This window comes from Zeus faber (genome assembly GCF_960531495.2).
Source record: "Zeus faber genome assembly, chromosome: 13".
In the NCBI taxonomy this organism is placed as follows: Eukaryota; Metazoa; Chordata; class Actinopteri; order Zeiformes; family Zeidae; genus Zeus; species Zeus faber.
The window spans coordinates 3,142,517-3,168,517 of NC_137198.1; the positions used below are offsets into that span (position 1 = coordinate 3,142,517).

Here is a 26,001-nt window from a genome sequence, read left to right on the forward strand (position 1 = left end):
GTGCAAGCCCCGAGGAGAGTTCTGCCTTTTATCGCCCCCTAGAGGCGTGAGATAACACATAAAGACAACGGTGTTTGGGGACGGGACGTTCTCTGGTGGTTCTTACGTCTTTTGTGCTTCTTCTTTTGAAATATGCCTCCATCTTTAGGGTGTTTTGTAACTCACTTGTTGCCCAACTCCGCTCGTACCTCGGGGACGTCGATCAAATCAGCAGTTTGGGCGTAGGCTGTAGATACAGTTTGACCTTAGCTGCGACTTGGACCTGGTACGGCCTTATCAATACAAGTGTAAACGTGGTAAAGTTCGGTGAGAGGTCCGACCCGCTGGCTTTGCCTCCAGGTGAACTCGGTGCTGCAGCGTTTCCATGACGACCAGGGCCACTACGGCCAGGGCATCTGCCAGCGCTCCATCCAGAAGCACTACTACTGGGACTCCCTGACCAGGGACCTGGCCCAGTGGATCTCCCGCTGCCAGACCTGCAGCCGCAACTCCAAGAGGAAGTGGCTCCGCTGCAGCGCCTACCGCTGCACCAACTGCTGCGGGCCGGTGGAGAGGGGCCTGGGGCTCACCTTCCACAAGTACCTGCCTGTCTGCCTGTCTGCCTGTCTGATTATAACCGTCTAACCGTAATTGAAGATAATCTTTTCCAGTGATATCTAATTTCCCGGCAGGTTCCCCATTCACGACCCCGACCTGTTGGCCCAATGGCTCCAGAACCTGGGCCGGCCCCGGTGGCACCCCACCCTCTGGTCCTCCGTGTGCTCCGCCCACTTCACGGAGGACTGTTTTGAGCGCAGCGGAGGGTGCGCGGCTCTGCGCCTGGACGCCATTCCCTCGCTCTTCCTGTACAGCAAGCCTGCGGTAAGACCGGGTGGAGGGATTTGGCTTTACGAAAGGTTCGCCCTCGCAGACCTTCAGGACGGGCGAGGCCCAGTGACAACTTCCTGTCCGGCCCGTAGGGCGCGCCGCTCGTGTCCGTTGAGACATTAATGTGAAACTGTATCGATCAGCAGCGACTCCACCGTCCCTCTTCTGCCCCACCTGCAGAACCTGTCGGGCACCACGATGCAGCCTGCCGTAGTGGAAGAGGTCACCACCCAGGACCAGGTACTGATCCAGGACCCGCCGGACCTCAACTGTCCTTACACTGAGAACGTTAAAGATAAGTAATGGAACGAGGCGGTCAGCGGGACTACAAGGTGCCTTTCACTGCCCTCTTGTGGAGCCTATCGGTAGTGTTTCCAGCTCCATCACACCCGTGCCGCGACGAGCCACCAGGACTCTGGTGGAGCGAGCATCAGAACTGGAGAGGAGCGACACGTAGATGTAGCTTTTTGTTCGGTGTTCAACGGTGAAGTCATATCATCTCGTGTACACGACATCCAAGCTGAGAATTGATTGTGAAGAGTTTTCGTGAGGAGAATTTGGAGAAACTGTAAATTCCGTCCTCTCTGCTCTGATATTCTAATGCGAGTTAGAAACACATGGACACTGATGTTCAATTATTTGGTAATCGTGGAAAACTCCTTTTAGCGCATTAACAACATTAACAATGTAAATGGTCTTTCATTGACAAGATTTATAAAAAACTGAAGAACATAAGATTGGAACAGATCGTCGGAGAGCAAATGAGATAATACCAACAGGATCAATAAATACTTTATATATTGATGTTTGAATGGAATTTTTGTTCCTCCGTCCGACTCTGAGCAGGTTTTCTTTGCCAAGTACGATGCTGTGGAGCTCTACCTGAGCAGCGGAACGTACCCTCCAGGACTCAACTACGTGGAGAAGAACACCTTCAGGACCTTCAGCAAGAAGTTCACCATCAAAGGCACTGGAAATTTTAGAATATCACTTTACCGTCGCGCTCCTTAACCACATTGAACTACTTCACCGTATGTCACCTGGAACCACCGCCCAGCACCGGATCCGGTCTCATATCTGGATACCGACGTCACCCGGTTGCAGCGATGTGAGACCGGACCGGGGCGGTGCTAACGCCGTCTCCCTGTCCCGGTCCCCAGACGAGCGGCTGCACGTGCCCGGGCTGCGGGGGGAGCGGGCGCGGCTGGTGCTGCGAAACCGGGAGCAGGTGGAGCGGGCGCTGGTGGAGTTCCACGACGAGCTGAACCACCTGGACGCCAAGAAGAGCCTCCGTCTGCTCAGCGAGAGGTTCCGCTCTGAACAGCACCGCCATGTTCTCTGTGTTTTACCTTTTCTATAACGTTTGTCTACAAGTCAGTGTCATTGGATGGTTAAATCAGCGCCGTTACTCAAACTCATGATCCCCTTTTCACATCTCAAAAAAAAAAGCTTTCACCCCTTTTGGAAGTATGGAAAGCCCTCACAATGACTTAAACTTGTCATTTTCACTGATATTTTCGATGCTGAAACTGACAACGTTCCAGGTTTCAGTGTCTCCTGCTGCCACACCACTGCAGGTTCTTCTGGAAAACCATGAGACCGGACGTGGAGCGATGGATCCACTGCTGCTCCTCCTGCTCCAAACCAAAGAGGAGAACCCACCAGGACCAGGACCAGGACCAGGACCAGGACCAGGACCAGAGGGAACCCAAGGAGGGAACTTCGAGCCCCGTGAAGTCTGGAGGATCCGCACGGCAGGACCTGCAGACCAACAGGTGGGAAGTCCTGCTGAGATGATCCGTCCCATGAGGGGAAACGCCACCACCCAGCGGCAGCTTCCCCTGCGACTGTGATGCTTCATACATTTGATGTTGTTGTTTTTCTAAACGCAGCGAGGTCGATGAAGACAATGGCGGATGTGATGAAGAGAGGAGGGATGAGGAGCAGAACGCAGACGGAGCGGTCAGAGAAGAACACACACACACACACACACACACACACACACACACACACACACACAGTCTAAATACATAATTTTTTAATTATTATTATTATTATTTATTTTTTTACCTTTTGGATCTACAACTATTTTACAAACCAGGCTCAAAACATTTTAATTTCCAGCTTCCTTTCAGTGAATAATTGCCCTGCTTTAATTTAAACTTTGACCTTTTATTTATCATTAATTCATGAGCGTTTTTTTTTCAAGCTTCTGTTCTTTTATTTTTCTACAAAATCTTTAGATCTTTTATTTTCATGTAAAGAACTTTGTTCACTTTGATTATTCTTTGACCACCTTCAGGATGGAGCGTCCAAGGCCTCCGCCCCCCAGCCCTCGGCCTCCGCCCCCCAGCCCTCGGCCTCCGCCCGGGTCTGGTCCGTCCGGAGGGTCTCGGCTCAGGGCGGCGGCTCCTCCCGGTCCCAGGATCAGATCCAGTTCCAGATCCTGCCTCGATCCCAGGATCAGGACGGAGCTCAGGTCGCGGCTCAAGGTCAAAGCGGCAGCGGAGGAGGGAACCAGCAGCGGATCGTCCACTTCCAGGTCGTGGATCAGACCCAGGAACCTTCCGCCCGACGGACCGGGTCCAAACTCAAAGCCCCTCAGACCAGAGCCCAGACCGGGGGGCTGAAGAGGAAACGTGAGCGGGGGTCGGACTCTCCGTTAAAGAGAGGCTCAGCAGCTCCGCCCGTGTCCGATTCAGGAGAGAGGTACCGACGCTTTTTTAAAAGCCTCAAGACCCTCGATCATATTGAGGATAAGAATGTGTAATGTTATGTTTATAACAATAAAATAACAGGACTTTTTCAGGATAGAAAATAATACAATTAAATTAATTTAAAAAAAGGTAAATATTCAGGAAATAATCGACATGGCCTATGAAAAGTCCAAAACCCACAATGCATTTCTCCCAAACTGCAGGATGAGCGCCCTCCCTGGGAGGAGCGGAGCGCTGCAGGCGAGGGCGGTGCTGCAGCAGTGCACGGAGGCCAGAGTCCTGATCCGAGCAGCCGCGGGCGGAGCTGAGGCCCAGTGGGCGGAGGTGGGCTCCTCGCGACACAATGTGGAGATAATGTGAAACTGTAGAGTATTTTAAACAATGTGGACGGAGCGGTTCTCCACGCTCGGTTCAGAATGTTCCGCTTCCTGTCCGCTCCAGATCCAGGGGGGGCTGGTGGTCTACGTCTGCTTCTTCCAGGGGGCGACGCAGGAGGTCATAACCGAGATGGGTAAGATGTCATGTGATTGTTGTTTTTTGTATTCCAAAAGTTTGAATTTACTTAAATTGTATTTTTCTTGACCCAAAGACAATAAATTCATCAATCAACTTGAAATGTGGACTTTTATCAATAACCTGGGTTGATTAGTCAGTAAATACACGCAGAGGTGGATAATTCCAGGTCCAGAAAGTATAAAGTCCTGTTTCCATATTTCTGCTCCAGTCATGCACTGATCATCAGTTGGCCTCTGGGTTGAGGCTAGTTATCAAATCCACATGGTGGACTTTAAATTGGAATGGAATTTATATTTCTGAACCTGGATTTTCCACCCCTGAGCACACGGTACTGTGCAGCCCTTTTGAACTCCCTACAAAATGAGCGACACCCTCGTTAGTCTCCTGTGTAACAAACTCTGTCTCCTCGACCCAGCGAACGTCCTCATGATGACCAAACTTTTCCGGGACGCCTCCCGGCCGCCGGCCTCGGCCCTGGACCTGCCGTGCGGCGTGCTGCTGGTGCCGCAGGACTCCCTGGTGGGGGAGAGCGCCCCCCAGAGGAGGCTGCGCTACGAGGCCGGCTGCCCCGCCTGGTGGGGCGCGCGGCTCTTCGCCAGCCTGGTCTCCGCCTGCCGCCACCTGGTGGCCGGCTCGGCGCGCTGCGTTGCGTCTGGCGTCGCTGTGGAACACGGGATCTACGGACAGAAGCAGGAGATCCTCCTGAGGTCCACAGAACCCCGGACCCACCTGCTGGAGTTCTGACCCAAAACCAGAGAACAGTCTCTTCAAACCTAGAATGTATATAACCTTGGCCAAAATGACTTTTGTTTATTTTTATAACTATGAATATATTATTTAATGAGATAATATTTAATTAAACTACTTCACTTCATCAAAACACCTTAAATTAAGGAATTTCTGTAATGATAATATTGTCTATAAAAATAAATAAGTAAATAAATAAATAATGGTAATTTCTCCATTACATGCATTTTTCTTGGGTAAAATCTGTAAATAAAAGTTGGCGTTTAACTGACATTCTGTACAGCAATTTAAAACTAGTTTCTGTAGCACAGAATGTTGTTATAATGATAAATTGACCAAAGATAGTTTCTCAAATCTGTTTTTTTCCTCCTTGATTCACAGACAACCTTCAGTTTTGCACCTTAACAACCTGGGCTGTTGATAAAATACATTCCCTATTTTTCTTTCTTCATCGAATCCATCTCCTTTCTCTGGCTCGCTGTGGAACAGTCAAATCGATGGATGTAGATCATAGCGACAGATGAACATCATTCTGTGAATTTACGTCACACTCAAAATTGTTGGCCACAGGGAGGTATTGGAGGAGAACTTTTGAATAAACCTTTTAATTTCAAGTGTTTTAATGTAACTTCTGGGTTTTGGGTTGTCTGATTATTATTAAAAAAAAAGGCCTCCAGGCTAAAGGTTTAAATAGTAAAGCGATATTTCAGTGTTGACTTAAACACTTATTAAGAGGTCATAATTATAATATAATCCTTAATATATATATATAATCCTTATTTATGACAAATTATAAGTCATAAACAAGGATCCACTCACATTCCACAACACAGTAAGGACTTCTGGAAAACATGTTCATAACTAATCAAATAAGTTTTATTGCAGTTTTCCCACTGTTCATTGTGAGTGTCAGTTAATACATCTTAAATAAAATAAAAGGAAAATTAACATTTTCAATTACGCAGGAGGGAGTAGAACATTAGTTCGGGCAGTCACGAAGTTCCCTCTGAACAGGACGACGCCCCCGATTCTTCATAACGTTGAGATAAAAGTTCGACTACAGACCAAACCATCTGAATAGCTCTCGGAAAAAAAATCAAAGAAAGAAACAGGATAGTCCCCAGTTGTGTTGAGGCTCAGAACACAAACATTACCAGCAAATTAAAACCGTAAAAAATAAAAACCTTTCAATCGCAGAATTTAAACCCTGTGCTACTCTGTCCTCACCACCAGAACAACATTAGAACAGAACAGGGTTTCCATGCCATGCAGGTCATCGATGACATGACGACTTCCCAAAAAGCTTCTTCCACTTTGAAAGAACCTCCCGATTCACGTCTGGTGACATAGTTTCCCTGCGAACTAAACACACATTTCTAACGACCAGAGACCTTCCCAATCTGTCAACAGGCCCTGTGAGTGTTTTCACTTCCACCCTCTTCAATTCTCAGAAGAGTCTTTTAAAGAGCGATGGGGCGAACAGATGTGCAGAAAGAAGCCATTTATTTTTTTTGGGTGTCACATGTTGGAAGCCCCCGCCACGGCACAAGACACACACACAGAGTCGGTTGAGTTGAGTCGTCCAGACTCAAGGAGGTGATCTGAGATCCTTTCTTCTGGCAGAACCCACTCGCCCCTCAAACTCATCCCTGTTGCAGTGGGTTCCACCCGGATCGGGTCGAAGAGTGGATCCCACGCTCCAGATCTCATCCCAGTCCGCTCCATACGCGAAGCCCCTCAGTGTCACTGGGACGGGGAGAAGGTGAGGATCATCCAGCCTATCACAAAGTAGAAGAGGAACACCGGGTAGACCACCAGGGCTTTGCGGTTCCGGGGCTGACTGTCAGCCAGGAACGCGGTGGACGCAAACGTGGCCCAAGCGAAGGACGCCGTGACCACGACCAGCCTCACGGTGAAGCTGAGCACGCCGGACCCTACCAGGAGCACCACCCTGCAGACCACCATGGCCACGGTGAGGGGCATGATGCAGTAGCCCAGCACGCACAGGCTCTGGAAGAAGGAGATGGTGCCGCCCAGCAGCTTGGAGTTCAGGGTGATGATGACCGAGCCGAACCAGATGATCACGAACACCTCAGCGAACTGGGGGCCCCCGTCCTCCTTGCTGTCCACCGAGCCGCCCTGGAGCAGCAGGGCCAGCGTGACGCACAGCAGCAGCGGGCCCCACAGGTCCCAGTCCCGCAGCAGGGCCGAGCTCCGCTTCGGGTACAGGACGTGGACGAACTTGGTGCCCACCGCCTTCAGGTCCCTCAGGATGGTGTCCCGCACGGGCTCGTCCAGGGTGGAGAGCGGGTCGTCCGGGCTGGGGGGGCCCCGCGGCACCGACATGTCCCCCTCCACCGGGGTGTCCTCCGGGACGGACACGCCGGACAGACCCAGGAAGGGCCTGCTGGACTCCGCGGCCTCCGCCATGTTGTCGGGGGCTGTACCGTGCGTTCGGCGCTGTAGCGGAGGGTTACCGGGCTCCGGGCGACGTGGGTGGACGGCGGAGAATGAAAATAAGAGTTTTATCGGAACTCGGCGGAGGTTCTTTCGCCCGAATCCGCGGAGGGTTCGGAGGGTTCGGACGGTCCAGGGGATCCGCTCCACGTCAGCTGCTTGTTTACTTCCGCAAACCGGAGCGCACAACCGTATGGTGCGTTCAAGGCCCGCTGGTTAACTGTGCAGCTACTTGTTCAACGCATAAAAACGTACTTTATTTATGTCTTTACTTAATTACGATTAACTGTATTTTACGATTAAATGTATGAATGAGTTCTGTATTGATTGTTTTTACAGGAATTTCGACGTGTAATTTTATTTTACATCACTGTCTTGATTCAAACTATTTTGGATTACACCTACGAAAACGCGAGGACAAGTGCAGTACACCTGAGCGCTACCACAGGACGACCGTTTGACGATCAGCGTCGAGTTTTTTTGTCTGGTATTAACTTTTTAAAACTCCAACAGAACATTTAAACATTTACTGTGCTGTATTATCCCAAACACTACCTCACTTTATTCACATGCACATGCCACTTTAATTCACATATCTGTATATACATAAGCATATTCCCTCTATCTATTCCATTTTATTTCATTTTATTTTTATTGTATTTTATTTTATATATTTTTATTTTCAGTATTCAACTTACTGTATTACGTTTTAGGAGTCAGTTAGTCGGTCTATTAGAATGATTTTTTAATTTTTTATTGTGTTATAACCAGGTGCGTTAGATTACATTTCACTGCATATATGTATGAAAGTTGTATATGTATGAAAGTTGTATATGTATGAAAGTATGTATATGTATGAAAGTATGTATATGTATGAACGTATGTATATGTATGTGACAAATAAAAAAAAAATCTTGAAAAAAATCTTGAAATCTTGAATAAACCGACAGATTCCAGGGGAAGGCCTGACAAACCCCCATCACAAAACGCGATATAAACTCTCCCGTGAACGCACCACCAACAGCCCGGGATAAGGTCGCTTCCTGATGACGTCACCAGCGGGCGACATGTTTCGGTGGCGGCTCGCCCGTTCACATGGCGCTGCGTTGGTTCAGACCGGGCCGCGGTCGGTGCGGCGCGTTCTCATTTCAACTTGTTCTAAATGAAGAAATGTGTTTCCGTGTTTGGTGACTCCGCACCGAGATGGAGGCGTGCAAGGCTCAGGTAAAAGAGGACTGCGAGCGGCTGCTGACTCTGTTCCAGCAAACGGACTCTGTACGGTTCGAGATGTTCTCTAAACTCTGGAGGGAGATGAACTTCTCACAGATTTTCTAGTAAGTCGCCCTTAAAATTCATTTGTTTTTTTTATTTCATTTGACTCGCAGTCAAAATATAACGGTTTACGTGGCCGTTGTACATTGTAACGTGTTGTTTTGGTAAAACACGGGGAGCTACGGAGGGGGGCTGGGGCCAGATTGAGACAAACCCTTTGCGGCTGATTGAAACGACGTGAACGCTGTGACGCTGCGCTCTGCTCTGACGTTTTAACCTGATGACTTCATTTTAATGTCTGAAAACAGAAGTCTTGTATTTGAAAACATGGTTTCCTCTGAAACTGAGAATAAAATAAACTCTATTAAATAATTGTTGACAAAATGTTTTGATGTGGCACTAATATTTTGGTTAATAACAATATTATTAATAATAATAATAATAATAATAATAATAAATATAGCCGTAGGCAGCAATACACAGCATCAAGTTTATTCCATTAAGGTACGCGTTACATTTTGGGGATTTTTGTCTAATGCAGTGAAATATACGGAACTTATAAACATCATGTATTTATGTTCATACAATTTCAGGAATCCAACTTTCATGACATTAAGTATGTATGTATTATGTACGTATGAAGCATTCCCATTTCAACCAGACGCCAAACATTGATTTTAAGTTGTAATGTCATATAAGTGTTGTATGAGATAGGTCAGTTCAAAATAACAGTTCTAAATAGCTGAGTTTATAGTCTCAATGTTGTTTTAAGTTGTAAAGTGGAGTTATTTCATGGAATTTGGACAAGAAATGAGAAGACAAGTCAGATAATTTGTTTTATTAAACAGTCCATATCGGCCCGGCAACACCTCGCTGGAACTTGAACACATCACTCAAGTCAGATAATTGTTTTATTAAACAGTTCATATCATATATAACATATCAAACAAATACCACAGTATTTATAAAGATCACACGTCAGATAATTGCTTCATATTATTTAAAATGGCAATCTTAAAAAAAAAAGAAAATGGACAGCTTGTCGTCAAAGTAATGACCGTTATAAACATTGTGTTATTTATTTATATATATATATATATATATATATATATATATATAGGTTTTTAACGAAAGAAAACAATGTTTGGGAAGTGAATTTCTGTAACAACAGCTCGATATTCTTCACGTATCTGGTGCCTAAACTAAGCCATCTTAAGAAAGGTAAATATTAACATTTTCTCTAACATGGTAATCAGTCAGTCACCGTATTGTTGTTGGTATATCTGACACGGAAGGAGCCTCCTGTGAAAAACTGTCGTTGGACGGTGGAAATGTTTGTCGTCAGGTTGGTCATGTTGTATTGTACCAGGAAAAACTGCATGAAAGACATTGTTATAGTTACTGTAACATCCATGTTATGTTGCATTGCATTATGGGTAACACCTACATTCCACTCATGTCTCAGTTGTATTTCTCTGTCAGTTGGAATCTGTAACATTTCTGGCAGGCTGTGGTCGCCATCGTCAGTGTTGAAACTTTCCTGACTTCCCCCACACTTGGTGCATACTTGTTTGTTTGTCAGATTAGTAGATTTTATTATGCAAACTATTTCTAACACTTCCTCCACTGGGCCTTTCATGTCAGTTTCATTCTCTGATTTCTACGTCTGATCTCAGTGGAACGATGGTGTTCTTGGTACTTGTCAGATGCACAGTCGTCCTGATGCACAGTCGTCAGCGTCTTCATTGTGTACGATCGTCCCGTGGTCACAGGTTTAATTTGTTCTTCCCAAAGGCTGAGCTTCATTCCCATCGTGATGTCACCCAGGTAGCACTCCAGTAATTCTGTCTTCGCCACGAACATAGACTATTTTTGTTGTATTTCTCCAACCTGATAATTAGAGGGTTGATAGAACTGCTGTTAAACTCATAGCTGCACACCGTTTATTTCTGGAGCCTCCAAGTTGTAAATCATCCTGGTGAAATTAGCCTCTTAACACCGATATGAATGGGGAATCAACACTTACATTGAAGTGATCCACTTGCGTTTTTTCCACATTATTTTTCTTCAGTACTTTTTTTTTTAAATTTATATTGTGACTGACCTCAACAACCGGATTTTTTGGCAAAAATCTGGTCTTCTTTATTGTTTTTTTGGCATCTGAAACAGACAAACTGCTTTTCAGAACAATAACATTTCATATTTGAAATACATAAATACATGTTATTTGTAGTTACTACGTTATTGTATTTTTTCTGTTAATAATCTACAATTGGAAAATTAAGTTTAGTAGATTACTTGTCTATACTGTAATGCAGACAACATTTATGGAACTTTAACTTAAATTTGGCGTTAGAATTATTATGGAAGTATTTTTCAATATTACACTTTCTGCCTTTTTATTTAAGTTTGTTAAGTTTAGGTGAAGGAAAATCTTTATACATGTCATTTCTAAAAAGAGGTGACGTTGTGTCTCATATGTGTCAATTATGACTTATTCACGTAGATTTATGATAACAGTCAAATTTACGTAATTTAATTGTTCTTTTTTTTCCTTGGATTACATTTTTAATTAGTTAAGCTTAGTTAGTCGCTGGATCGTGAACGCATCACTCAGTCCCACATTTCAGTGGATTAGACTTTATATGGTCGTGAGTTTTTGTGGATTTCTTTTTTACGTATTTTTCTTTAACCTGGCAAAGTAATGTGGACCCCAGATTAAAAATATCAATCTAACAGATCTACTGACATCTATCAGGTAAGAAGCTTTATAAATATACGTGTAAATCAATAGTTGGTAACGTCAAACAAGTACAGAGTGACGGAGTCTACACCGCACACTGGACACGGTCCAACTGGACATTCTCAATATGAATCTGTACATTTATAGAAAATAATATGCTTCTTACTGTAAATATCATTATAGTAAATAATATGATGTCATAAAGCGTCTCACTGTAAATATCATATTAGTAAATAATATGATGATGTCATAAAGCGTCTTACTGTAAAATATAATTACTAAATAATATGATGAAGTCATAAAGCGTCTTACTCTAAATATCATCTCCTTCATTTTGTTTTCAAACAGTGACATGTCAGTTAAGCAGGACAGGCTGAATATTTGGGATCAAAGTTGTTCGGTTTTTCACAAATATCTGCTCCGTGTGTGGATCGAGTTTGATAAAATTTAAACCACGATACCCTTATGACATACCAGTTTAAACGAGGCATCAATTGTGTTCGTAGCTTATGTGGTTATTGTGTTCCACATAGTTTTAGCCGGGTTGTGCATATTATATTTCTCCAGTGCCCAATAAAAAACATTGTTGTATGTCATGTAATTGTGTGTATCAAGCCAAAAAACTCCTGTCTCAATCAAGGAATAACCGCTGTTTTTTTCATGGAATAAATGACTGAATATTCATCCATCTCTGATGGTTTCCTCTGGTCCTGCAGTGGCACAAAGGACCGCGTGGAGACGAGGGCGTTCACGCGGCAGATTCTGGCGATGGTGTACAAGTACTTCCTGCCGCCGTTCACCTTCCAGATCCGAGTGGGAGGCTTGTACCTGCTGTATGGCCTGTACAGCACCCAGCTCGCTGAGCCCAGAGAGCAGGTGGGAGGGTTGGTTTTCATCTTTAACTTGTCCTCCTCCAGTGGAACCTGGAGGGAGAAGGTGTTTAACAGCTTGAAAAAACAGAAATGTTCTTCTCCTGCTGTATGCTCAATATACTGTATGTGCTTTATACTGTATGCTCATTATACTGTATAACCATTATACTGTATGCCCATTATACTGTCTGTGCATTATTCTGTATGTGCATTATACTGTATGCTCATGCACTTTATTCTAGGAGCCTCCAGTGGACATTTCCAGTTTATTTTACATGAAAATCTTGCTGCAAAGCTGATGTCCAATTTACAATTAGTTTTCTTTCTTTTATCAGACTTTAAGTCGCAGATAAATTGCATTTAAAAAGTAGGATGGATGCTTTATTCATCCCAGGTGGGAAATCGGGGTGTGGCAGGAGCTCACATCAAAAACGGTAGTAATAATATTAATAATATTAATAGTAATAATAGAGTAATAATAATAAAAAAGTAATATAATAAAAATAAATAAACTCTCATCATGCAATAAACATAAGAATTAACTCAAACAAAGGAACAAATATAACAATATTCAATAAACAAAAAAACATTTTTATATAAAATTAGAGAGAGAGTTTTATTACATTTATTATTTATTTAATTATTATTGTTATTTTTCATGTGTCTGATAAATCAAATCAATCAAAGGTCACTAACCCTTAAATTAAACAAACCCATTGTTTAATATAAAATCTCACACAACAACAGCCAGCTGCTCTGCTGGAGTACTCTCATTAAAGTACTCTCATCAAGTCTTTTTTTTTTTTACCTGACATTTTAAATGGCAGGTGTATTTTTGTCACTTCCTGGGACCTCTTTTGGCAATTGTTAATCTCAGGTTCCTTCCCATGTCCAGATCCACCTGGCCCTGAAGGATTGGGAGGTGGTGAAGAAGTTTGAGAAAGACGCCGCCGAGGCTCAGCACTTCGACAGCATCTACATCCTGCGGAAGCTGCTGTCCCAGAAGGCCTTCCGCTTCAGCGCCACGCCCTTCCTGGTGACCGTCTCTAGTTTGTGCTTCTGTGCAGATCCTTCAGAGCGAAGGAGGCGTCAGAACCACCAAGTGCATTTTGAGAAAGTTGTCACAGAGTGCAGACTTTGGGTGACAGACACTAGATGAGGGCGTCTGTGAGTGGGGGGGTGTTTGTATAAAACAATCCCTGTCCGTGGTAATATGCAATAACTGCTACTAATAACGTTGGTTGTTTTTCATTCAAATGTTTCCCCCGTTGTTTTGCAGTCAGAAACTCAACGACTCAACACTGCAGTTTGAGTTGCTCGTATGGAACATGAAGCACAATAGCCTGAAATAAAATCAACAATCCAACATGATAGAAAAATTATTATTTTCTATCATCCATGCAAACCTATTTATTCCACATAAGAGATGCTTTATTGATGCCAGGAACTCACATTAAAAACTATAGTAATAATATAATACTAATAATAATAAAGTAATAGAATAAAAATACACAAACTCTCAACATGCAATAGGCATAAGAATTAACTCAAAAATAGGAACATTGACATACATAAACCGAAAAATGAACAATAAAAATAAACCTATAATTATTATTTTTTAAATTAAATTATTAAATTAACTTTCATCAAGGGCCAATAACCTTCCTCTGGATTTGATTTCAAGGCTTCTATTTAACCTTTATCGGGTCATTCTTTAACCTTGTGAAAAACTGGTGGTATATCACTGGTGCAGTGATATACCAATCTGTGTGTTTTTATACATATATATATATATATATATATATATATATATATATATACATATATACATAACCTTCCTCTGGATTTGATTTCAAGGCTTCTATTTAACCTTTATCGGGTCATTCTTTAACCTTGTGAAAAACTGGTGGTATATCACTGGTGCAGTGATATACCAATCTGTGTGTTTTTATACATATATATATATATACATATATATATATATATATAACACATAAGAGAAAAGCAGCCTGAAACCAAACCTAAACTTCCTAAGTGGTTACAGAATATGTGAAATATTCTTTTTAAAGAAGCACATTGTAATATAGAAAATATAGAATAACGTTCTTAGTTTCATCTTCTAAATAGAAAAGTAAAAAGCTGACGCTTTGTCGTCGTCCCCCCCGGCAGCTGACCTACAGCGTCAAGCGGAGCGTGTCCGTGCAGAGCGTGTGTGAGGACTTTGTGGAGCGGACGTCTCGGCCTCAGGAGCTGGCCAGCAGCGACCTGCTGGAGGTGAGCGGGGCGGCGCCGGCAAAAAGGTCCCTGAAAGTCCTGAGATTGGGTTTAAAGTCCGGCGTGGGGTGACACCGCCTCTTGTCTGCCGCGCAGGAGCTCTCCAACATCCACGAGCACTACGAGCGGCAGAAGGCGGCCATGTCGTCCCAGCCGGAGCACAGCCTGGTCCAGAAGGAGCTGCTTCCCCGGATCCGCGACGCCATCAGGGACTTCGGCGCCTGGCAGCGGAACAGGGTGAGTTGGGGTCAGAGGTCAGGACATCCGGGACCTCCCGTCGGGATTCATGGACTTCAGCTGGTGCCGCTTTTGGCTCAATAACAAGAAAATGATTCAAACTTTAGAATCAGGATCAGGCTTTCTGTTTCATACAGAGCATGCAGTAAAGCAACATTTAAGAAGCATACACTAAGTCTGATCTGTAATAAGCAGTATTTACAATGAGCGGCAAAGAGGTGGCGTGTGCAAATAATACATTATTATTTTAAACTCAACTAATTTCCTATATTTTCATTATCAATAAAAATAATAAGTTATTATTTTTATTACTAACATCAAATCAAAACATAAATAAGACCTGAAATAATACCGTTTTGCATGTGCGGTGTGGTGTTGCCGTGTCGGTCCAGCGTCTCCTTCCCTGCAAGATTTAAAAAAACGCCGCATCAGCACCTTTTAAAGAACTTTTAAAGACGCTCTTGTTGCTCTGGGGCGTGTTGACGGAGCTCTCGTCAAACAGTGTTCTGTGAGTCCTGCTACGGCACACTGTGTTCCCACTACCTCACTACCAGTTACCACTCCGGTTAAAGGTGTGTGTGTGTGTGTGTGTGTGTGTGTGTGTGTGTGTGTGTGTGTGTGTGTGTGTGTGTGTGTGTGTGTGCGTGTGTGTGTTGCTGGGTCTTGCGCCGGCGAAGGGAGCTGAGGAAGACGCTGATGAAGGAACGTCCTCGCAGCGTGAGGTGAGTCCACCTCATTTATTTACCACTAAAACGGTTTATTATTTATAATATTTATCATGTTAAAATCATAAATGCAGAGTTTTACACAAGATCAATATTGACCACTTTATCTGATTTTATACTAAAACGTCCACGTATCCTCAACGGTGATGTGGTCGTTTGACGGCGTGTTGGTGCAGTACCGCCCACAGCCTCCATGCGGCGCTGTCGTCCTAACTGCAGCCCTGTCCCCTCAGAGTTCCAGCAGAGCAGAACTTCTGGCTTCCATCAAGTCCAGGTCCTATGGAGAGGTCGCAGAGGTGGGTGCTGCTTGTCCGCTGTGACAAAACAAAACTATCCATATATATATATATATATATATATATATATATATATATATCATAAATGACATTCAAAATGTTTATGCTCATTATCAGGGAATCTGCAGGTCGTTACAGTCTGAATAAAGTATTGAGTCAGCACCAAAAATGGAGGACCTAAAATAGTATTAAAATATGTTTTTGTGGTATTAATATTTGAGCTCAGGTTTTGTGAGACGTGTACAAAATGTCCCTCCAGGCCTGCAAGTCGCGGCGCCACCGCCAGGTGGAGCTGCGTCAGGGCGGCGCGCAGGATCAGACCACGCCCACCAGGACGGGGAAGCAGTCGCTCAAGATGAGAAGCAGCAGGAAGATCCAGAGCCGAGGTGAGGAGGCTTCAGTCACGTGTCAGCGCCTGCATCGCTCACCCACGAAACCAACACATCAACCTCAGAAACACTTTATATGTTACAATATGCATCTAACTTATCTCCAGAAATGAAATTTGACATAATGTGTCCGGATGTGAACGATGTGACTATAAGTAGCCTGTGTAGTCTAGATCAGTGGTTCTCAATGTGGGGTCCTTGGGGAGCTTCTAGGGGTCCTTGGGGAGCTTCCAGGGGGGGGGCCCTTCACTGTTGCTTCATTTCCAAGGCCGTCTCACCGTGGGACATTGAATCAGATCCAATCCATAAAAATATTGATCAGATTGGATCCAGGGACTGAACGTGATCAATCTGATCACACTGAGGGTGCTGGACACGGAGGTTACTGATCATATGTTATTGACCGTGTTCCCCTCAGGTGATCTGATGAAGGACACGCTGCAGTCCACCAACATCTGGCGTCTCACCTCGTCCGACTCAGAACCTGCAGGTGAGGAGACAAACGGAACATTCCACGCGAGCGGCACCATTAAAACAACTAAAACCGTCCAGTTCTCGTTTTTTATCTGATACTTGGAAGAAAAGTCGAGTGAAGAAAATCTCTTCACTGCGTTTAAATGATGATTTATTATTCATATTTGAACATGCGTGAGGTGCGTCAATCAAAAGGCTCCTCCCACTGACGCTCGTCCAAACCGTCGCTCGAAAATCCATTCATTTCGTTTTGGGGCGGAACACACGTGCACTCGTTCTACAACCTGCGGACCAACGCCGAGGCCGCTGGGCCTCAGGTGATGGAGTCGCCGTGAGCGCAGCCTGAAAAATATACTCTCTATACTGTATTTGTGAGAAGCTCAAACTGTTGAGCTTTAGTTGAATTTCGGCTCCACCGCCGGCCTGAGAAACCACCCTCGCAGCTGATCCGGTCTCCTGCTCTGCTTTCAGATGTTCAGACGAAAAGAGTCAGCTTTAAGCGGTGACGGAGAACATGGAGAGCATAGAGAACATGGAGGAGGAGGAGAACACGGAGAACATGGAGGAGGAGGAAAAATGTCCTCCTGCCGCAGGGCCTCTGAGCTTGGCTCTTCTCTGCTTCCTCTCCGTTCTATGTCATTTTTATCTACTTAAGGATGTTTTACTGAGCTGCGCAGCGGATGTCAAAGTTGAATGTTGCCTCTTTTATGGACTTTTAAATTTAAAATATGGACAAAATGGACAAATTTGCCGGTACCCATCGAAGAAAAAAGAAGAACCCACGGTTTTCTCTGAAATAACTTGAAACTCACAAAAGTAATTGGCAGTCATCATTGTTTATTCCATATTTAATAGAAATCAGACTTTGCTTTTGATTCAACAGAATATTTTACATATTAAAACAAATGAAAATGGCCTGGACAAAAATGATGGGACCCATAACCTAATATTTTGTTGCACAACGTTTAGCGGCAACCACTGCAATCAAGCCATTTGTGTAGCTCTCAATGAGACTTGTGCACCTGTCAACAGGTAGGTTGGCACACTGCTCCAGCTGTCTCAGGTTTGAAGGGTGCCTTCTCCAGGCTGCATGTTTCAGCTCTTTCCATCGCTGTTCCACAGGTTTCAGATCAGGGCTCATAGGAGGCCACTTCAGAATAGTCCAAAGTTTTGTTCTCATCCATTCTTGGTGCTTTTGGCTGTGTGTTTTGGGTCATTATCCTGTTGGAGGATCTTTCTGACTCTGGGAAGTACGTTTGGCTCCAGAATGCCTTGATAGTCTTGAGATTCCATTGTTTCCTGCACCGATTCAAGGCACCCCGTGCCAGACGCAGCAAAGCAGCCCCAAAACATAACCGAGCCTCCTCAATGTTTCACAGTAGGTATGGTGTTCTTTTCTTTCAAAGCTTAATTTTTTCGTCTGTGAGCATGAGCTGATGTGTCTTGCCAAAAAGCTCCAGTTTTGAGTCGTCTGTTCAAAGGACATTCTCCCAGAAGCGTTGTGGCTTGTCAATATGCATTGTAGAAAATTCCAGTTTGGCTTTTTTATGTTTTTCTTTCAAATGTGGAGTCCTCCTGGGTCTTCTTCCATGGAGCCCCCTGTCACTCAAAAAGCGACGGACGGTGCGATCAGACACTGATGTACCTTGACCTTAAAGTTGAGCTTGTACCTCTTTGGAAGTTGTCCTTGGCTCTTTTTCTACCATTCGCACTATCCTGCTGTTCAATCTGGGGTCGATTTTCCATTTGCGGCCGCGTCCAGGGAGGTTGGCTTCAGTCACATGGACCTTAAACTTCTTAATAATATTTGCAACTGTAGTCACAGATACATCAAGCTGCTTGGAGATGCTCTTTTAGCCTTTACCTTTAACCTGCTTGTCTGTCATGTTCTTTCTGATCTCCTCAGGCAGCTCTCTGCTTTGCTTTCTCTGGTCCATGTTCAGTGTGGTGCACACCGTGATACCAAACAGCAGAGTGACTACTTTTCTCCATTTAAATAGGCTGAATGACTGATTATAAGATTGAACACGTGTGATACCAATGAAAGAAAACAGTTTGTTTGAAATATCTCTATGATCCAGTTTTTTTATAATCTTTTATAAGGGGTACCAACAGATCTATCCAGGCCATTTTAGAATATAAGTGATATCTTAAGCAGTAATTGCTCTCTTTTCACAGTTTCTTTGCTTTACTCTGACATACCAGAGGCATGCAGGTATACATGAGGAAATTGCTTTTAATTTCATCAATTTTCAGGAGGAATGAAGCATGGTTTCATTAAACTGCCTGTGTATATATATAAATACTTAAATGTTTGAAGAATTAACTTAATTTGAGTTGATTTATATAATTTTAGTAAATATTGGCGAGGACCCAGCGCTTGCTGTTACAGCAGATTCAGAAAAGCAGAACAACCTGGATGGTGTTCCACTGTGCTGCGGTACGTTTCCATAGCAACCCAGCGGCCCCAGCGTACACAAGCAGGGAGAGTACCTCCGGATGCCACGCCCTCTCCTCCCCTGCTCTATTACTTCACCGGCTTAAGGAGTAAGAGGCCGAAGACGTATCGCAGTCCTCCGAATGTCTTCCTCCCTCTTCTAAATTTGGTACCTGATTCAGATCTAAGTCCCACGCCGCTCCTGGTTCATTTTGGAAATTCGATTAGATTCGATTCAACTAATTGTCATTGCACAGAGTACAAGTACTGAGACAACGGAATGCATTTCACTGCATTAGTGCCTGGAAAAAAAAGAATCCAAACATGAGACGATTAGTTTTAACTCAATGGGTCGGACAGCGGTAGAAGTGAAACTGATTGTATTGGAAAATATTTTCCATTTTTGTAATCCTTCAAATGGTCCTGCATAATATTAAAATGTTTATAAAAGCACATCATACTTAATTAGACGTCCTTCCTGATGATTCATAACTGTTGCACATATTTACAATATGATAAGAAACTCAGTCCCGTTTTCTGTTATTCATTGTGTAATAGTTTGTAGATTCCAGAGTGTTTCCACCCTCCCAGATGATTGATCGCTTGGAAAAAGCACAACATGGGGTTTGGAACATCCCCCCTGGTACGAGGCCGACGGCCTCAGATCCGCTGATAGTTTGATGCTGAACAGAATGTGTTTAGCTGCTAAGCAAAACAAGCGATCCTCCCAGGTGGTGGGAAGCCATCCGCATCTTGATCTGTTGGATCTGGGAAAGGACAAAATGTTGTATTTATTTGCGTTGTTCAGCGATGCACGTGCCCTTTGGTCGATTTCGAGGCTGTTTTGTTGGCAGTGGAGTCGGGGTTAAAGCACTGCGGTAAAAATCGAATTAACGAGCAACATCCTCCCAACCGCCTCAACCTGTGGAAGCTTATTCGCAACAACACCTATGACCCGCAACCCCAAAATGCAACTCATCCCATAGAAGATTCTGCACAGACCTTATATCACCCAACACAAAATGTTCCAAACGGGTTTTGTGGATAAAGAGGTTTGCTCTCACTGTTCCCTTAGTACCAGAGATGACTAGCATTCTGGAGCAACATCACCAAGAAGCTATCAACCCCTCTGGGTCACAGCATTCCAGTGTCCCCGACTATGTCTCCTCAGTGACCTCTCCTCAGTTGACCCACCACCAACCCATTTTGATCGCCTTAACAATTTCCAAGAAAATAATATTACTCCATTGGAAAAACAGCGATAATCTCACCACATTCCAATGGTTGCCTTTATCAATAGAATACATCTCAATGAAAAAACTATTGAAAATATCCAAAAACAAGGTTGATTCATTTCATGAATTATGGCCGACTTTTATTGCTGACATAACTCCATCCATCAACACCTGAGTTGGGATGGTGCCGTGGTATCTCGGGGCATGCAGGGGTCACGGGGGGGTCGTGGTGTCATTTCCTGCTCTCTGGGACTGGTTTGTGGGCCTCGGGTCGTGTGGGCGCAGCTCCAGGGGTTCTCCGGCTTCCCTGTGGGTCGACCTTGTGTTGCTGCAGTGCATTGTGCTCGGGGCTCGAAGGGATGCAAGGCCTTTTCTGCTCCAGGGTGTAATTCTGGCCTCACACACCGGAACTAACTGGGATCGATCCCGTGTGCTCATCGGTGAACACATCACACACACATGCACGCACACGCACACACCACCAAAAGCATCTGCTTGAAACACACCCCTGAACACCCTCCTGAATCTATCCTTCTCCATTCCTGTCCTTTATCGCTACAACTATGACAGGAAGGGGCCATGCACCCTTATTACTGTTCTACTTTTCCAGGACTAAATTAGCTCTGAATACATGTCTGATTTTTTTAAGCTTATGTTTTTCCATGTACATGTTGTCGTCTGATGTTTCAATATTTATGTTTTTCTATGTTTATGTTTTTCCATGTACATGTTGTCGTCTGATGTTTCAATATTTATGTTTTTCTATGTTTATGTTTTTCCATGTACATGTTGTTTGTTTCTATGTTTATGTTTTTCCATGTACATGTTTGTTTCTATGTTTATGTTTTTCCATGTACATGTTTGTTTCTATGTTTATGTTTTTCCATGTACATACTGTTTGTTAACTCTGTCCCAGATGCAATGAAACACATACTCTGTATTGTATGCCCAGCAGTATGCTCATAGTTTTTTACTTTCTGTGAAAGGCAGCAACAAGTTAGTTACGTCCATAGTACTTTTTCTTTTGAATATTGTGATTGACCTTGACGACTGGGTTTTTGGACAATGGCTTCTTTATTGTCTTGGATTTTTGGCTATTTCTGGATTTTGGCATCTGGAACAGTAAAAAAAAGTTCCAAAATGTAATTTATTTTCAGAACAATAACAATGAATACATTTTATTTTATAAACATAATAAATAAATTGTATTTGTAATTACTACTTTATTGTATTTTTTCTGTTAATAGTGGTTGAATTGATGACTTGTCTATCTTGTAATGCCAACAACATTTATGGAACTTTAACATTAATTTGGCATTAGAGTTATTATGGAAGAACTTGTCAATACTGAACACTTTCTGCCTTTTCATTTAAGTCTGTGAAGTTTAGGTGTAGGAGTGTGGTATACAGTGTAGTTTGGGTGTAATTTAGGTATAGCTGCGCAATTACCATTGCACGGCTTCTATTTTTCCGACGCCTCGCTGGATCTTGAACGCATCACTTATTCGCACATTTAGGTGGATTTGACTGGACGTTGTCACGTTCACATGGTGCGAATGTACATTCTGATCCAGAACCTCCACATTTATGGTAAATAATAGGATGATGTCATAAAGCATCTTACTCTAAATGTCATCCCATTAATTTTGTTTACAGTGACATGTCAGTCAAGCATTACCAGCTGAATATTTGGGGTCAAATTTGGTTGTTTTTTTTAACTGATTTCTGCTCTGTATGTGGGTGGATTTGAATTAAACTTAAACCACAAGATCCTTGTGACATAGCGGTTTAAACGACATCTCAACCATGTTCTCATAGCTTCTGTAGTTGTGTTGCAGATACTTTTATTCAGGTTGGACGTATTTTGGTGTGAAATGCATTAGACCACGGCTGTGATATCGATCAAATTTGGTTGTTTTTTTCGCTAAGTTCTGCTCCGTATGTGGATCGATTTGGATGAAACTTCAACCACAAGGTGTTTGTGACATACCGGTTCAAACCGGACGGTCCACCCACGGGCTGGACCCCTTAATATATAAAAGTGCTGCAGGGTTCACATTGTGATGGAGGGATGTCGGACATAAACAAGACAAAGACAAAAACACAACACTTCCTTTTCTTCAACCACAGTTTATTCATGTAGAATATGGATTAAATATTCTTTTAAAGCATCGCACTGAGTAACTTGTAGCATGGGTCTGTTATTACACTAAGGGGCGTTTCTGCCTTTTTGAGACGCTGCTTAACTTGAGATTAATTAGTTCTATGCATCCACTGGGCCTAATGGGAGGTGAAAGACTGGTTTCACAGAGCCATGGTGGAGTTGATCCACTGGGTGTAGTGGGAAATGATGGTGTAGATTCCAGGTTTCTTTAACTGACCGCACTTCTGGCCTCCGTTGGAAGTGATTCCTACGACCACTCCGTTGTAAAGCAGAGGACCTCCAGAGTCGCCCTGGAGACAAGACACACACAGAGCTGCGGCTTAAACAGAGATGGAATAGAAAAGTCATTCATTTCAACAAGTGATGAACTGAATTGAACTGATGAATGATCAGATTAGTGATGGAGGGTAGAGAACAGCACAATATGTATGAGAAAGTCAAGTGTACTGTGATAAATGATCTGCTTGTGATTCCTCTAGCACAATACAAAGGATCTGATGTGTTGTTTCATAATGAGGAGGCCACACACAGAAGTGCAGTCCAGACAAACACCTTGACACGCTACGTCCCTACGCCCAAGGACAGAACTTCAGCGCTCCCCGTGAGTCAGAACCGCTGGATTGCATCCCATCTTTGGTCACAGACCTGTTCCGACAACGCCTGGACCCTGCCGACAACACCTGTCGACCTCATCAGGATCTCTTTCCCCTTTACTTTCTAACTTACTAGTTGGTACCAAGCTAAGAACGAACATGTGCCAGCGTGCCAGGTTGTCTCGTGGGCGCCCTCAGGCCCAGTACACCTTCATCCACCTTAGGAACCAACAGCAAAGTGGATCATGGACCTTTGTCAACAAGGTGCTGTGTCACCTGTGGTGGAGGAACATGGTGTTTTAAAGGACAGTCCACGGCACAGAAGGTACTCTGGTACCAGGTACACTGCTCCCTGTTGTTGGAACATGGTGCTTGCAATGGAAAGTGCAATACTCGCACAGTCATATGACCTCAGGTCCAATAAATACCTATAAATTCGATCAGGGACCTTCAGCACAAAGTGACTGGTACTAGTACACTGCTTCCAAGTGGTGGAACACAATGTTTGCTATGGACGGTGAATGACTAGCACAGTCCAATATCAAAGCACTGCTCGGGTTCAGATCGGATCCATTACTCCTAACCTCGCCCCTGCAGGTTTCTCCATCATTGCCCACAAAGGCGGTGAAGTTCTCCAGCAGAACAGGGTCCGACAGAGTGAGTCAGAGTCTCCGTGTCTGCCTAACCCGGGGGATTGTGAGTGTCATGTCACACAAAAACTCCCAAACTTACATTACAGGTGTCATCGGTTTTGTACGAGTGGCTGCACGGATGCTGGCACAACCTTTGTGCGCACATCATGTTGCTGGTCAGCCGTCCACCGTAGTAGTCTCCACGGCCACAGCGACCGTGTCTGAAGATGTCGATGAAGAGCTCTTTGAGGCGGTCGCTCCGTCCTTCCAGGTTGTTGACGGAGCCCCAGCCCGCCGTCTCCACCTCGGCACCCGTCTCTGGGTTCACGCCACCGTCCCGGAGGTACGTGACAGGTTTGACCGCTTCGGAGGCCACGATTACACTATTCAGCTGTGACATCACAGAGGGCAGCCATGTTGGCACTCAATCATACATACGGCTAGCGGAGATGATTTAAGGAGAACTCGACACTGTTAGCTCTTAAAGATGGTAAACTTCAAGCCGCCAGAACGTATAAAAAAGGGCGGATTTTTATCTCTGATCATATTTTAAACCGGTAACTGCAAATGCCGTTATCTGATTGGCTCAAATTGGTGCCAAGTTACATGAATTTGAGCCAAACAAATGTCAAATCAGATGAGAGGAACTTTATTATCTCTGTCCAAGCATCACGGCGATGCAGCGGTCGATTTGTAAGTGAGTTAGACACGTTCAACTCATTTTGTAACTCACTTTGTCAAACCACATTTTTATCGACACTAAACACCAAACAAATGGTGACTAATATAAACCGTGTATTTACCTTCAATAAAGCAATGTCATTATCGTAGGTCCTGCTGAAGTTGGGGTGCTTGTGAAGTTGCAGAATACTGAAGGTTTGTTTGGTGTCCTCAGCCTCCATCAGGGAATGAAGACCCAGCACCACCCTCCTGCCGTCGAGACTGAAACAGCACCACCAGGACACTTAAACACTTTAGTACACAACAAAATAAAGGTTCTCCTTTACTCAAAGACAAATCTGTTAGATTTCCCTTTGGAAATACTTCCACTGTGACGTTAACATGAGGTTAGTTGAAGACTGGACTGGACCTCATTAGGACCTGGACCTGACTGGACCTTTGGGACCAGACTTGACCTGGTCCTGGTTCTGGTCCTGGCTCACCCATGAGGGAAGCAGTGCGCGGCGCTCATCACCCACTGGTCTGAGACCAGGAAGCCTCCACACTCATGCATCATGTTTTCTCCTTCCTGCTTCTGGATGGACGCCATGTAGGGACGGGAGTGGGGGACCGCCTCCCTGCCCCCCACGATGCCCTCCGCTGCACACACACACACACGCACACACACACACATACACACACACACACACACACACACCCAAACAAAAAACACACACACACAAGCATGAGTACATATACACGTGTAAATAAACATATAACTCAGCTCAAATAGATTGAAGCAGGAATCGGTTGAATATTTTTTAGAAGATTGCTGTCCAAGACAGTTCCCAAATTTTAAGAATAATACAAGGCCTCATGCAACCTATTAGCCTTATGAGCAACATATTAGAATAATTCAAAGATATACACATTCACCGAATAAGAGAAAAGAATAAGAATTATTATTATTAATAACAACAACCCCAACAGCAGCAACAATAATAAGAAAATATATCCTCTATAATAATAATAATAATAATAATAATAATTATAATAATAATAAAACAAATCCTCTATAATAAAAATAATTATAATAATAATAAAATATATTCTCTATAATAATAATAATAATAATAATAATAATAATCATAATAATATCCTGTATAATAATGATAATGATGAAAAAAAACCATCACTCCTTCAACGTAAAAAGTGAGAATGGAATTGTAAGCACACTCACAGCGTGGAAGCATGGCACAGATGAGCACAGCAGTGATGAGCGATCCTCTGCGAGCCGCCATGATGCCTGTTGAGCAGCGCAGCGGCTCTGACACCTTTTAAAGGCTCGGGAAGCAGCGATCGGTCAAACCTCCTGTTTACTACAACAGAACCGTCGTCTGGAGAGCGGAGACACTCCCTTTGCGGGGAAAAAAAAACAAACCCAAACAAAAACACACACACTCCCCTCCCCAGGGTACACGTGGGGCCAGGAGGTCAGGACATGATGGAGAGATTCCAGGTGGAAAATTATTTGCTTGGGCCCCGTCCAAACAATGTTTTACTGGGATGGGGCCCGATGAATGTTTTTTATTGATAAGTTATTTTGTAAGCGTATGTGGGTATTTCTTCTTTCTTTTTTATTTTAATGCAACTATTCATTGCGATTTTAGATAGTTGAGGCAGGGTACAATGTA

General features: G+C 43.8%; 3 protein-coding genes across 3 annotated transcripts in view; 2 read left to right on the forward strand and 1 right to left on the reverse strand.

Moving 5' to 3' along the window:
- LOC307239331 (uncharacterized protein) overlaps positions 1-4,975 on the forward strand; it is a gene marked incomplete at its 5' end in the record, with an annotated part of 10,363 nt that extends 5,388 nt beyond the window's left edge. Inside the window, 11 exons of the mRNA XM_080012690.1 lie at positions 340-578; positions 672-861; positions 1,048-1,107; positions 1,714-1,834; positions 2,028-2,175; positions 2,445-2,642; positions 2,760-2,829; positions 3,170-3,576; positions 3,788-3,908; positions 4,026-4,095; positions 4,516-4,975. Of these exons, the coding sequence (XP_079868816.1) occupies positions 340-578; positions 672-861; positions 1,048-1,107; positions 1,714-1,834; positions 2,028-2,175; positions 2,445-2,642; positions 2,760-2,829; positions 3,170-3,576; positions 3,788-3,908; positions 4,026-4,095; positions 4,516-4,844 (1,953 nt within the window). The 3' untranslated portion in view covers positions 4,845-4,975. The remainder of the gene's footprint in view (positions 1-339; positions 579-671; positions 862-1,047; positions 1,108-1,713; positions 1,835-2,027; positions 2,176-2,444; positions 2,643-2,759; positions 2,830-3,169; positions 3,577-3,787; positions 3,909-4,025; positions 4,096-4,515) is intronic.
- Positions 4,976-5,701: 726 nt separating this feature from the next.
- Positions 5,702-7,470, reverse strand: yipf6 (Yip1 domain family, member 6). Its single transcript, XM_080012478.1, has one exon. It carries the CDS (start codon positions 7,275-7,277, stop codon positions 6,591-6,593), a length of 687 nt encoding a protein of 228 aa, XP_079868604.1. The 5' UTR covers positions 7,278-7,470; the 3' UTR covers positions 5,702-6,590.
- A 989-nt stretch (positions 7,471-8,459) lies between these two features.
- On the forward strand, positions 8,460-24,044 carry snapc1b (small nuclear RNA activating complex, polypeptide 1b; the record flags this gene model as incomplete). Its single annotated transcript, XM_080012691.1, has 10 exons — positions 8,460-8,638; positions 12,036-12,195; positions 13,087-13,227; positions 14,361-14,465; positions 14,562-14,702; positions 15,380-15,424; positions 15,661-15,723; positions 15,983-16,109; positions 16,531-16,602; positions 23,755-24,044. The coding sequence occupies exons 1-10, from the start codon at positions 8,508-8,510 to the stop codon at positions 24,042-24,044; spliced, it is 1,275 nt and encodes a 424-aa protein (XP_079868817.1). The 5' UTR covers positions 8,460-8,507.
- Positions 24,045-26,001: the final 1,957 nt, after the last annotated feature.